Source organism: Ruditapes philippinarum, unplaced genomic scaffold, assembly GCF_026571515.1.
Source record: "Ruditapes philippinarum isolate M1 unplaced genomic scaffold, ASM2657151v2 ctg4747_1_1_1_1, whole genome shotgun sequence".
Lineage (NCBI taxonomy): Eukaryota > Metazoa > Mollusca > Bivalvia > Venerida > Veneridae > Ruditapes > Ruditapes philippinarum.
Window position 1 is genome coordinate 86,715 of NW_026867054.1, and position 13,644 is coordinate 100,358.

Genomic DNA, 13,644 nt, shown 5'->3' on the forward strand with positions numbered 1-13,644 from the left:
AAAACTTCTTTAGGCAGGAAACGTTGACAACTCTGTTACAAATTCTTGTTTGATAAATTTTAATAAAATATTTCTATATGCAACAAATAATAAAGTCCTAAACTTGTCAAAGTAATAGTTCTATTAACCCTTATCATGCTGAATATCTCAAATTAACTAACCCTCATCATTTTAGTTAACTTTAGTGAACTCTGTGATATGCAGGCTTCATAACCCCAGATCCCCTTCCCAAATTCCATTTCATTTAGTTCCGCCCATTGTTTTCTCGTTTAGGGCAAAAGCATTCTTTTACTTGGGGATCATACAACCATTCATGGAATGGCACGACTGTGCCACATTAAAGGTTCCATGATAACCGCCGTGTGAACACATCTGTGGATGTTTCTGAATTCAAAATTCCACCATTTTCGTATTAAATGTTGAATTCTGCTTAAGCCGGTGCTAGGGGGCGTGGACGGTAACTTGCACTTTTCATTACCGTCCATGAACAGGCTCAATCAAACCGAGCCTGCAACATATTCAATTGTGTTGTGTTGGACTTTCTTTAGTGGTTCTGTTTTTCTTTATTTTATTGTCACATCCGTGTTATTTGTGCCGTGTGGCGGCTGTAAAATATCTCCCCGTACATTTAATCAATGATGTTATATTTTCGATCCTTGAAGATCGTTCAGCACGACATTATTGTTGTGTATACATGTTATGTGGTAATTTTAGTTTCTTCTATTAGGCCATTTTCAACTTGGGTGGTTCCAGTATTCCTACTTGAATACTGTATAATCACCCTTAGGATATGTTGCCTGCTTTTTAAATTTGTCTTTTGACGTCTTATCTGTGATATGCAGGCTTCATAACCCCAGATCCCCTTCCCAAATTCCATTTCATTTAGTTCCGCCCATTGTTTTCTCGTTTAGGGCAAAAGCATTCTTTTACTTGGGGACCATACGCCGCTTTTCATGGAATGGAACTACTGTGCTACATTGAAGGTTCCATGATAACCGCCGTATGAACACATCTTTTCGTGTTAAATGTTGAATTCTGCTTAAGCCGGTGCTAGGGGGCGTGGACGGTAACTTGCATTTTCCAGTACCGTCCATGAACAGGCTCAATCAAACCGAGCCTGCAACATTTTCAATTGTGTTGTGTTGGACTTTCTATGGGGATTCTGTTTTTCTCTATTTCAAAATAAATACTGAGTGAATAGCAAACAGTGCAGACCATTGTCAGATGATACAGTTAGCACAACTGACTGGCTGATCTTGGTCTGCACTGGTTGCATAGATATAATCGGCTATTAAGGCTTTAAGCAACATAGTATTGATACACATTCATGTTATATACACACATATTATAAAAAAATAGAAATTGTTTTAAACAGCAAAATTGTTGTCAAATGAGCAGATTAAATTATTAGAGCTATCATATGGCACTTATATTTCACACAGATGATCACCTTATAGTATCAGACAAAAAAGACAAATCTCTATGAGTAATGGAATAAGATTTATTAATGAAAATTCAGTAAATTATTGCTTATAACATTGTACTGTTATGTATGATTTTTTAGTATTTATACATTTCTTGATGCATTAAAAATCAACGGCCGGAAGTAAATTGTAAATTGTTGCACTTCAAAAAGGGAGTTGTAAAATATATATAAATGAACAATAAACATTTATTACATGCTTTTCGGTGGTTTATAGAAATATATCAGTGAAATAAAAACTGATAATTTCACTGTTTAAAACAGTGAAATTATCAATTTGATAAGTTCACTGTTTTGAATATTTGAGCTCGTTACGTTGTTTCAGTAAAATACAAGCGTTCACAGTACTTGAAACCGACCTAATGACGTGACGTCGTAATTGACGTCACTTTGTATTATTATTTGACGCCCTTTTCATTTAGTACTAGGTTAAAATGTCTTTTAAAACGTTTCTTTGCATATAATAAAAAGAAAATTTGTTTAGTTTAATGTAAGGTCGAAATATATTTCACCTCGTGAACACCAAAAGTTCATATTTCACTCGTGGCTGCGCCACTCGTGAAATATAACTTTTGGTGCTCACTCGGTGAAATATATTGCGATCTTACACTGAACTAAGCAAATATCCTCTATTTGTATTATATATCATTATGAGGGACAAGAGATAGTTTTTATTGTGTTTTAAATTTATTATCGTATCGTTTTCTTGACCTTAAAATATAAACTATGTATAGAACGCGTGCTGGAGTGAATGGTAAACTGCAGATTATTTTATTATGATTTTATCATTATTGGCAAGACATATGAGGCGAGCTGTTGTCTAGTGAAGGTAAATGTGTAAATGCATTAGAAAGAATGTTGTCAAAATAGTCATTTAAATGTGTCTTGTTTGCATAGTGCATAAACTACTTACAGTAGCTCATATAAATAGAAAAGATAATTTAATCAACAGGGGTTATGTATCACATGAAATGTTTGGCTTAATCCCGGGATCCGGCAAAAGCAGGTCTGTTGTCGTATTTTAAAGCTAGTAGGCTGGTAATATTAGAAGTGCTATTTAAATATTTAGATTTTAAGATTTAACATTAGTATTTGAGATTTCAGCCAAGGCAACCTTCAAAGGATAGAATCGTGAATTAATTTTTTTTTAAAATATGGGTGCAACTAATAATGTATATTTTTGCCAACAACTTAGATTAAAGTGACGCAAATACCGAGATCAGCGGAAATTTAATTCACACATGTGACCAGATCAAGATCGGCTAGCACTAAGTTCATGTCACCTGGCCATTGTAAGCACTGTTTGCTGAGGAATTTATACCTAAACAAAACATTGAGCTATTTTGGACTAATCTTAAGATGTACTAATATTATATGGCTGACATTGTAATTTGATATACAATTTTTATTTATATACTTTGTAATTTCTCATGCAATATTTATGTACATGTATTATACAATTCATCAAACTAGCGGCCACATTATTATTTTTTTAAACATTATTTACATGTAGCTTTTGATATACATTTTGTAAAAACAATTATTAATGTTACCGAAGGCAAAACAGTGACATACTTTTTGAAAGAATAATTTTGTTCAGTTATGGTCCTTGAATGAACTAGAACTGTGTTCAAAGGACACGGATGCCCCCACTGTACAGAAAATTCCTTCATTTGCTACCATCTACACATTAAGGTTGTTCATCCCTGGACGTTTAAGCAAAGTCTGCTATCCGGTTTAAGAGGAGTTGCATTCACAAAATTTCCACATAGTATATCTTGAAAAAATCAACAAAGGGCAAAAATTCTGTTAAATTTGGTCGCAGCGAAAATTCCTTCCTTTACTACTATCTGCACATTAAGGTTGTTCATCCCTGGAAGTTGAAGAAAAATCTGCCGTCCGGTTTACAAAGAGTTGCGTTCACAAGATTTCGGGACGTACGGACAGACGTACGGACTGACAGACGTACGGACGGACGGACCGACAAGTGCAACGCTATATGCTTACCACTTTGTGGGGGCATAAAAACACGCTCTGCCCTGTTTATGCTTTTTGTGTCTCCTGCTACACAGTAGCTGCAAGATGCAATTGGCTGTCATAAGGCGACACATGTGATCACTGAACGCTCCTCGATCAGCTTTACATTTATTAATAATTTATGTTAAATCATAAACATTAAAAAAAGTATAATTTTGTTTCAAAAGATGCAGAACTGACATTTTATATCTACATTTAAAGTGTTTGTACTTTTTGTATTCTGTTATAAATTTTTGCAATTTCACAATAAATAATATTAGACATGTAACATTAAAGATGTAATTGGCTGTCATAAGGCGACACATGTGATCACTGAACGCTCCTCATCTTTACATTTAATTTATATTATATCATGAACATTAAAAGATAAGTATAATTTTGTTTCAAAAGATGCAGAACTGAACTGTTATATCTACATTTTAAGTGTTTGCACTTTTTTGTATTCTGTTATAAATTTTTGAAATTTCACAATAAATATATTAATTAACTAATAATTAATTATTGATTTTGTAAAAAATAATTTATCTGTACTTCTAGAGATTAACAAAATTAAGGTTGCGTGTAAAAAATCTTGGAAAATGATTTTTCAAATTTCCAATCTACTGCACTTTTTGTATCTTTTGAACACGCAATTAATAATAAATTGATCAATACTGTTACATTCGAAACCAAATGGGCATTTGGAAATATCGTAACAATTGTAAGCATAATTGTTCATATGAACCAATACCTATCTTGTCAAGATTTTTTTTTAAATTGATATAAAATATCAATTTGAATACAAGTGTAGAAATAAAGACGATTCTGTGACAGAATTTTAAAAATATTTGTAAATTGTATGAATAATACCTTTAATATATGGGACGCAACTCAATTGAAATAATAGATTTAATTCATAAAGAGTTAACTCGCTTTTCAACCTTGTCACTTTTCGTTTTTTCGGACAAGTAAATGATACCTTTGCGAATTCTTATATTATATTTTTCACATTATCTGTACTGCTTCTTATTTTGTAAGAAATCAAATATATACTTGCATTATTGTAAGGCTGAAAGGAGGATGCTCCTCGACCCCTATTATGCCAATGACGGGAAAAATAAATGGGGGTTACCCCTTAACTGGGCGCCCGAAACTTAAAAAAAAAAAAAAAAAAAAAAAGGTTATGTGTGATGTCATAATTTTAATTAATTTCTATATATATATTATATCTTGAATGAATGAGGATGATTTGATGTGTTTATTCCATTGTTAGTGTCATGTCTTTAGTCTCGTCATATCTTTTACATCATTTTATACAATTTGATATAATTATCATCACTGTGACACTTTAAACTACTAACACAAAGTGTCCTGGTTTCAGCACACCAACATACAGCTTGAGGATTATCTGCATCCTCAAGTATAGCTTTACTGTCTTTACAGTCACCACTTACTCGATGTATACATTGACTGTTTCTATCAATCACCAAGAGAGACCCATCATGTAACAGTGTTATACCCCTTGGTTCTCCAATTCCTACTAATCCTATCATCTCTCCTTGCCAGTTAAATCGTAGAACTATATCATTGTCACAGTCAGATACATAGATTGAATGACTGTTTGTTGTGATATACCCAGGATAACTGAATATATGGTCACCATTGAAATCTTTATCAACTGTATTTTCAGTATTACCTTTTAAATCCATGATTTGTAGTTTAGCAGGTTCTGTAAATGTGACCGCAAGTTTTCCCAGATGATGACTGATACCACAACAATCTCCATCTACCTTCATTTTGTACTTTGGTGTGATTGAGTCTGGGGAGAAGGAAATGAACTGTATTGTTTTTCTGTTTGGTATTGTTATAGCAAGTGAATCACTAGAGACCATGGTGATATCCCAGGGTGATGATTTAAGTGGTAATTGTTTGATAGCTCCACTATTGATGTCTATCATTTTAATAGATTTATTAGGATAATCTGTAGCATATATTTGATTTTGAGAAGAAACCGCTATACCAGTAATCCAGCAATCCCTTTTATCTGAGGATGATTTAGCATTGATGTCTCTAGGGGTAGACAATTTCAATGCTACTGCACCTTGATTCTTTGGTTCAGTTGTCTGCTTTAGCATCTTACTGATCAATGTTCCTAATGATTTGTCATCCTGAAGGACTTTCTTGATACCTTTATTAGGTTCAAAGATGTACTCATCAATGTCATTGAGTGTTGGTAGTTGTGATATTATATTGTTATTGTCTTGAATCAATTGCTGAGCTCTCTTAAGTTCAGCAAACAGTTGGTCATTTTTCTTGTTTACATTGAGGTGATTTAGAGTATCAATTGATGCTTGAAGTGATTTGTTTATATCGTTACATGTTGTTTTTGTTGTTTTCATTTTTTCGTTGTTGTCATGTTGGATTGTTATAGCAATATCTTTTACCTCCTTTTCTAGTTCATCAAATCTCTTGTTTATCGCTTTTCTATAGATTTCTATTTCTGCTATAGCATCTTTAAGAGAAGTTGTTGATTTAACAACTCTTTGTTTCAGGCCACTTGTTACCAGGGAGCATTTGTTTGTCAATTTATCAATATCTTTCAGAGTTTCCTTGAACTCGATGCTGTCTATAATCTGTCCTGATATATCAGGTATGTAGTCCACATGACAGGATGTTGGTGTATGTTCAAGGGTCACACATACAATACATATAAGAGCATTATGGTCATGACAGTAGAATTTGATCACTTCTTTGGTGTGTTTAGTACAAGGCTTTGTTAAATCACCAGTCTGTTGACAGGAAGAAGATTTTAATGATCTGTTGAGTTTTTGTTTTTGTGGCATGTGATCTTTATCTAAAAGTTGGTGATGGCGTAGTGGTTTTGGTCGCCTATGAGTGTTGAAACAATATTGACATAAGTGTTCCTCACAATCTACACAGTAACCAAAGGCAGGTAGCCTGATATCAACTCTGTCACATATTTCACAGAAGATGTCGAAATCTTCAGCACCACCCCGAGAAAGTGAAGATGAAAGTTTCTGCGATGCCTTTTTACCAGGAACATCCATTAACCTGGAATGCACAAATACCATACATTTATTTATGACCAGCTGTGAATTTACTAGAAGAAATTTTATTCAGATTGCATATCCTTGAGTGCTTCTGTCATATAATATGTTACCATCTGATCTAAGCTTTCATGTAAATTTCAAGTATTTTGTTGATAGCATGATTTCAGATTATTTTATCACCTAGGGAACTGCTTTCCCATTAATTTTTGCAAAAGCTTTGATGCTTACCTCTCCCCATTAGAAAACACATGTTACATTGAAAATCAGGAAAGGTGTCGATGGATTACAGGAAAATTATTGTCAAGGTTATTGTAGGTCAATGTTGTAATGTGCATAATGTTCATAAATAAGATATTGTAACGTTGAGTTTTATTAACTTTTAAAAACATAGATGTAAAATAAGATAATAAACTCACCATGATTTATCCTGCTTCCTGCGATATATCAAATACACAAAGCTAAGTATTTTTAATTTTTCTCATGTGACAAGTAAATTCCCGTCTAGTTTATCCGCTGATATGAAAACTTTACAAAATCAGTTCGTAAAGATTAAATTATTGATTCACAAGCCAAAACTTGTCAATATTTAAAGTAGCATGTTACATGACATAAATGTGCAATGGAATTTCACTTTTTGTAAATGTTATCTTGCTGTACAAACAAATTTTACATTTTGTAAGTGCTATCTTGTTATAAGCCCGTATATATAAGGACATTATTAAACTAGTCTACTAAATATTTTCAAGTTTGTGTTAAATAGTTAAATATATTCGTACAAATGAATTGCTGGTTAACAAACATGTAAAATTTAAACAGTTGATACCAAAATAAATGTCCTTATTTACAATCCCAAGGATAGCTCTTGAAATAAAAATTATATCTTCACTATAAAATTATAAATTGAGATATGAAAACATGTTTTGTCAAATATAATAAAAGGATGGCAAAATTTATTAATACCTTTAATTAAGTGTTAATTTTTTTCTTGATTTATTTTTCTCTGTTTAATGAGTTTTCCCACACCCAGCAGGAGTACAAATTGTTTTCTCCACAAATAATTCCACATAAATGTTTTGTCCTTTGCAAGCAGTATAGAACCAGGATATATATTGTCAGTTGACCAACTTAATTTCTTATCATGATCTCCCTGATCATGGACAGTTCAAAAAAGGAAATCAGCAGGTTTAGGGTTAAAAGATCTTTGTAGCGTTTCTCCCCTGAAATGGTCAGTGATGCTTTAGTTGTTATACATAGATGCCTGTTTGACCTTCAAAAGTATGACATTCTAATGTTTGACCTCTCAATGTTTCCCTTCAAACTTTTGACCTTCATATGTTTCACTTTCAAATATTTGCCCTTCATACGTTTGACCTTCAATTGTTTTACACAAAATGTTTACTAGTAAATGAAAAAAAAATGTGTGACGATTGTTCTCTTCAGCCTTGATTCTGTAATGATATTTAGTGGTTTTGTACCTAAACTGTCGGTAAATTAAATTGTAAACAAATATGTTATCCTGTGTTTAATATATAGATTAATCTTTTATAAATAAGTAATAAATACATAAAAATTAAATGATTAGTTTTAACAACTTATCTGTAGCAATTATTTGATATAACGGGCATATTTTTATTATTTCTAAAATATCAGAACAATTCGTACTTAAAATCATTCGAACTCAATGCCATTCGTACCAATATTCGAACCATTATCAATTTCTCTTGGACGCTTGATTTCTTCAACTTCAGTAAACGATTATTAAATACAACTACGTTATTGGGTATAAATAGAGCTCAAAGCTGTGGACGATCAGTCTCTGTCCAGCTGCCGATGTGTCAACACCACAGAAATAATTAATTAATATTTTAGTTTAATTACTTGGGTTCTTGCACTATTTACAAAGTATTTCAATTGCATCAATTAAACATTGCGTTAGGTGTAATTGTTATTACTCAAGTATTGAAAACTCGATATCCAAGTGGTTTTTCTATATATTAAGTAGCCTAAAAAGTGTCACCCCAATTTTATATCAAGATCAAGACCACTAATTATCTTTCAAGCACATTACTGTTGTAACATTAGTTAATTAGACTTGATTCCAAAGTTTGAACAAATTATTGTATAATCATTTGTAACCAATCAACTGGCAAAGTAGCCATAAGAAAAATTATATATAACAGCTAGCCCGTGCACGTTACAAATGTTAATGTTTACATCAATTTAGCTGTGGTGAGGGAAGCTGAATATTAATTTTTCTTGCCTTTTAACTAGAAAATTTGAAAACTAGACAGTGTTAATCAACTTAATGTACTCAAACTGTTTCCGGCACCGGCATCGGTCTCAGAGTTGCTGCTACACTTTGGTTAAGTTTTTACATGCAAGTTTATATCTTAAAAACTTTTTAAGAGAATTCGTTGAAACTTAACACAATTGTTATCTGTTATAATCTATCACGATGAGCTCAGGTCATATGCCTCTCAGTTACTTTTTTATATAATTATGCCCCTTTTCTTACAGTTAAGCTCTGGGAATGGTAATTGCAATGTTTTAAAGACAGCTGTTGTTTACATGGTTTAGCCATAAGAAAGGAAAGGTGTAACACAAACTTTTGTTCCTGAACTTGCCAAGACTAATTTGATCTTTCTATCACAAGATTATTATTGAACTTTTATATACATTAGAGTATTATTTTGTTAATTTCAATATGCTTATTACGGAATTAAGAATATTTTAGTTTTCCCAGCTTATCAGGGGGTACAAACAAATTTCAACAGTAACACCTTCGATAATATGCAAATCGGGTTAACTAATCTTTTGTGATCGGTATTGCATCTTAAAGCTATAACAATAAAAGTTTGTTTATAAAAGTTTGTTTGTTACGGGTGATTAGCTTAAAAACCCAGCATTTGCCAAGTTCCGGATAATAACTATTTATTAATAAATTAGAAGCCAATTCTTAAAATGCCAATTTTAAATGTAGTGATATATATTATGTTTGTGAACAGATGTTTAGTGCTTTTTAAGTTATTTTTTGGAATACATGGCAAAGCCTTGAAAAGTGTGTTGTTGTTTTTATTTGAAATTATCAAAAATACAAAATTTATTTTTATGCTCCCCATATAGTCACCGGTTTGTCCGTTGTCCACTTTTCTTGTCCGGGACATAACTCTGAAATAACAACAGGTATCAGCATATACCTTTGTAGGTAGATAGATCTCATTGGAAAAAAATGCAGTGCAAAAAATCATAACTCCACCCTGTCTAATTTTTGAGTTAATGCCCTTTGTTCATTTTTACATTTTGAACTTTGTCTAGGACATAGTACAAAAACCATAAGAGGTATCAACAAGAAACTTTGTAGGTAGATATATCTCATTAAATAAAAGAGCAGTTTAAAATAATAATAACTTTGCCTTGCTTGATTTTAGAGTCATTGCCTTTTGTTCATTTTTTACACTTTGACCATTGTCCAGGACTTAACTCTGACACTAGAAGAGATATTAACAAGACACATTGTAGGTAGATAGATCTCATTGGGTAAATGTGCAGTGAAAAAAATCTGTGACTTTGCCTTGGCTAATTTTTTGAGTAAATCCCCTTTGTTCATGTTTTTCACTTTGAACGTTGTCTGGGACATTTATGTGAAACTACAAGAGGTTTCAACAAGAAAGTAAGTCGGTAGATAGATCTCATTGTGTAGAAGTGCAGTGCGAAGAACAGTAACTATACCTTGCCTAAGTTTGTAATTATTGCGCTTTGAACTTTGTCCGGAATATAACTCTGAAAAAACAAAAGGTATACTTTTCTATATCCAAAACCTATTTGGGTTTCATCACTCGGTTCAACTAATAATCTTTTCACAGGTCTTACCTTCCTGTTGAAAACAGAATAAAAATTCCTCTTTAGTTAATCTTTAAATTAAAGACATGCAACAGAGTCTGGTTGCAGCGGAACATTCATTCTTAATAGCATCTCCTATAAAAAACCATTTCCATCACATTCGGCATCACTTCCTTAATAAAAACTCATCCTTGCTGTTTTAAGCGCCACAGTAGGGATGATTTCTCCGTTGCATGTTTAAGCCATACGCTTGCCAGTTTTTTTAGGTGCCTATTGAGCAATCATTTTTGCAACTTGCTAACCGATACTTTTGAAATGTTTTACATGCTTGCTTAACAGCGTAAAACAAGCCTGTTTTCTACACCCCACTGTCGCTTCCTTTACAACACAGTAAAAACCTCAAGTATAATTATCTATACACAAGAGCAAATATTTATTTAAGCACTGATGTTGTTACAAGTAAAATCTTCATAAGCTGCATCAATAAAATCACCATACTTCCCGAACCACAGGCATTTGACACATTTGTCTTGTCAACAGTGTTCAAATTATCATTACATTGTCTCCCCATGATCATCATCAACAAAATTACTATCCAACATCCGTTAACTATATATAATATATAGACAAGGTATATAACTCGCCATAGCGTATTTCCCCGAAAGGATCAACATTTTGCTCTCGCATTTTTTTCGGACGAAGTCCGTCTGTAATCGGTTTACCCTCCTGTATAATTAACAGGGAAGGACTGAATATAATAAGAATTTTTATTGGTCATTTAAGATTACAAACTGAAATCGGTGAATCTCATTGGTCATTCTAAAATAAAATGTAAAGAATATTACTTACCTTTCTAAATAAAAGTTTAAGTATAACTCAATGATAAAATGTAAGGAATGGTTTTGTCACTTTAAAATAAAATGTAAAGTATAGTCCTAAAATGAAATGTACAGGAATAAGGATAGATATTTAACTTTTAGGTTAATTTGTAAATGATAACAAAATGTAAAAGTCAAATGAAAACAAGTAAAAAGGATAAATTAGATAGAAGTTGTTCTTCTTTGAAAAATCATCAATATAAATCTGCTATATTTCATTTTAAAGTATAAATGGGTATTTTCTTAGCTAAAAGAAATAATTATCATGTCATTGTTATGCAAGCATTGCTTACATTTCTTTTTGTATTGAAAACTGAAAGATATCATTCTTTTGCATATAAAACAGTTATACTTCAGCCGAGTATCTTTTTAAAAGATACTCCTTATTTAAAATAAGACATATTTTCATACTTATTCTTGCAAACAAGACACAATAGATATATCTTTCGGTAACCGTTCAAATATTGAGCTATCTATCTTCATTCACGATAAATTTAATATCCAACTATATTCAACAAATTACCTTGAAATTGAGGTCGCCAACGAAATTTTCTGGTCCACGTCGAGTTAACATACATTCAGCTGCTTTCAATTCGTTAAAAATATTTGAATCATGTTAAAACAACATTGATATAGTAAACGGGTGCTGGATAGTAATTTTGTTGTTGTTGATCAAGGGGAGATTGCCAAACGCCTGTGTCCCGAGCCAGGGAAATTAATATTTAGAGCAGCTTTAGTTAGTACCTTTCCGCCAATCAGTGCAATATCCATTACACAATTTAATGACATTATATGAAAAATCGGCCGGAAGTAGTATTTTGTCGCGCATGCGCAATGTGCGTAGGTCAAAAGAGCGTCGCCCTAAATATAAATGTAGAAAAATCGAGTAAGTTTAAGGTAAAAGATAGAAAAAGTATATAAAGCAGCTTTTAACAAAAATACAAAAGATGCCTCTATAGCTTTGTGGCCAAGATGCCATAAAAAGGCAAGGACAGGATGATTGTTGAAGAATACTCACTTACGATCACGGACCTGGCATTGAGATAATTGTAAAGAAAATATGTGGAAATATATCCATATGCAGATAAAGAGGTCTACTTAATTGTTGGTAAAAATAGTTCATATTATATAACAAGAAATCGAGATTAATTATCATTATGAACAAAAGTCAGAACACATAATAAGGCATTTATTTAGTTTTATCTTATTTTGTCCTTTATCCAAATGACTGTGATGCTGAATGAAAATTTTTAAGTCACAAAAGTAGATTTTTTTCCCCAAAATTTTGAGAAGTTAAGACGGGTAGTAAAATTACATACATTTTATTCGGTTCCTGTAAAACATGTAAATGCACGTCCCACTATTTGTCACTTCACAAAATTAACATACATCGATGGGATTGGTATACGTAAAGGTATAGTCATCGTTCTAAAACGTCCGGGTTGAATTATTATAAAACAACCGGTCACGTGTCAATCTGTTTGACACTTACCACCTTGCCATATCACTTATTCAAAGGAAGTGCACAATACCAATTGTGTAATAATATGTAATACAAGGGCAATGACATTTTATCTTTAACTCCCTTCTGTTTCAATTTAAATTACTAATTGAAAAGTCTTCTAATGATACCTAAAACAGAAGACTTTTGTATGCGCTTTTTAATCATTGTATTATTTGTCCCGCATTTTTTCGTATATTTTTTATAAATAACAATTCATTTTTGAGTACTTACCAATTTCAGTCATCTCAAAATTTATGCTTTCTAGGTGACATAACTTGAATTACGTCTATTTAAGCCTTTAAGTATGATAAAATGTAATATTTCGTTATTGCAGAATGCCCATGCGCGAAATGCTACATCCGCTACTATGGAAAAATCATTTAAAAAAAAAATGTCTATCCCTATGACAAAAAAGAATCAAATAATGGATACTATCACATACATGGCTAGTTTACTGTAGAGTATCTGGATTTGGCATGTAATATTCTTGTCAAAACTGATAACTGTATTTACAACCTTTTTTATAAGTATGATATTTGCATTTAGTTTATTTTTAACACCGATTTAGTAACAACTGAATCTAGATGCACGTATACAGGAAAATCAAATATTTAGATTCATCAAACGACAGAATTCTTTTACCTCAGTTAAATCTAGAAACAAAAATAATGTTGTCATATTTTCGTACATAATAGATCTACATTTATCAACATGTTATAAACAGTCATATCTTCAAATTCATTTCACGTTTTGTTTTAAAATCCAATTTTCACTGACTATGATGATGATTATATTAGTCGTGCTATGCTCCTATGTCTACTTTTTTGTTGTTCGAAACATCATTAAAATATC

The 13,644-nt window shown here is 32.0% G+C and overlaps 1 protein-coding gene across 1 annotated transcript; it reads right to left on the minus strand.

Annotated features, from left to right (window-relative positions):
* Window positions 1-4,723: 4,723 nt before the first annotated feature.
* On the minus strand, window positions 4,724-7,203 carry LOC132734657 (E3 ubiquitin-protein ligase TRIM71-like). The gene is made up of 2 exons (XM_060721443.1): window positions 6,987-7,203; window positions 4,724-6,571 (listed from the first exon to the last, which is right to left on the minus strand). The coding sequence occupies exon 2, from the start codon at window positions 6,565-6,567 to the stop codon at window positions 4,801-4,803; it is 1,767 nt and encodes a 588-aa protein (XP_060577426.1). The 5' UTR covers window positions 6,568-6,571; window positions 6,987-7,203; the 3' UTR covers window positions 4,724-4,800.
* Window positions 7,204-13,644: the final 6,441 nt, after the last annotated feature.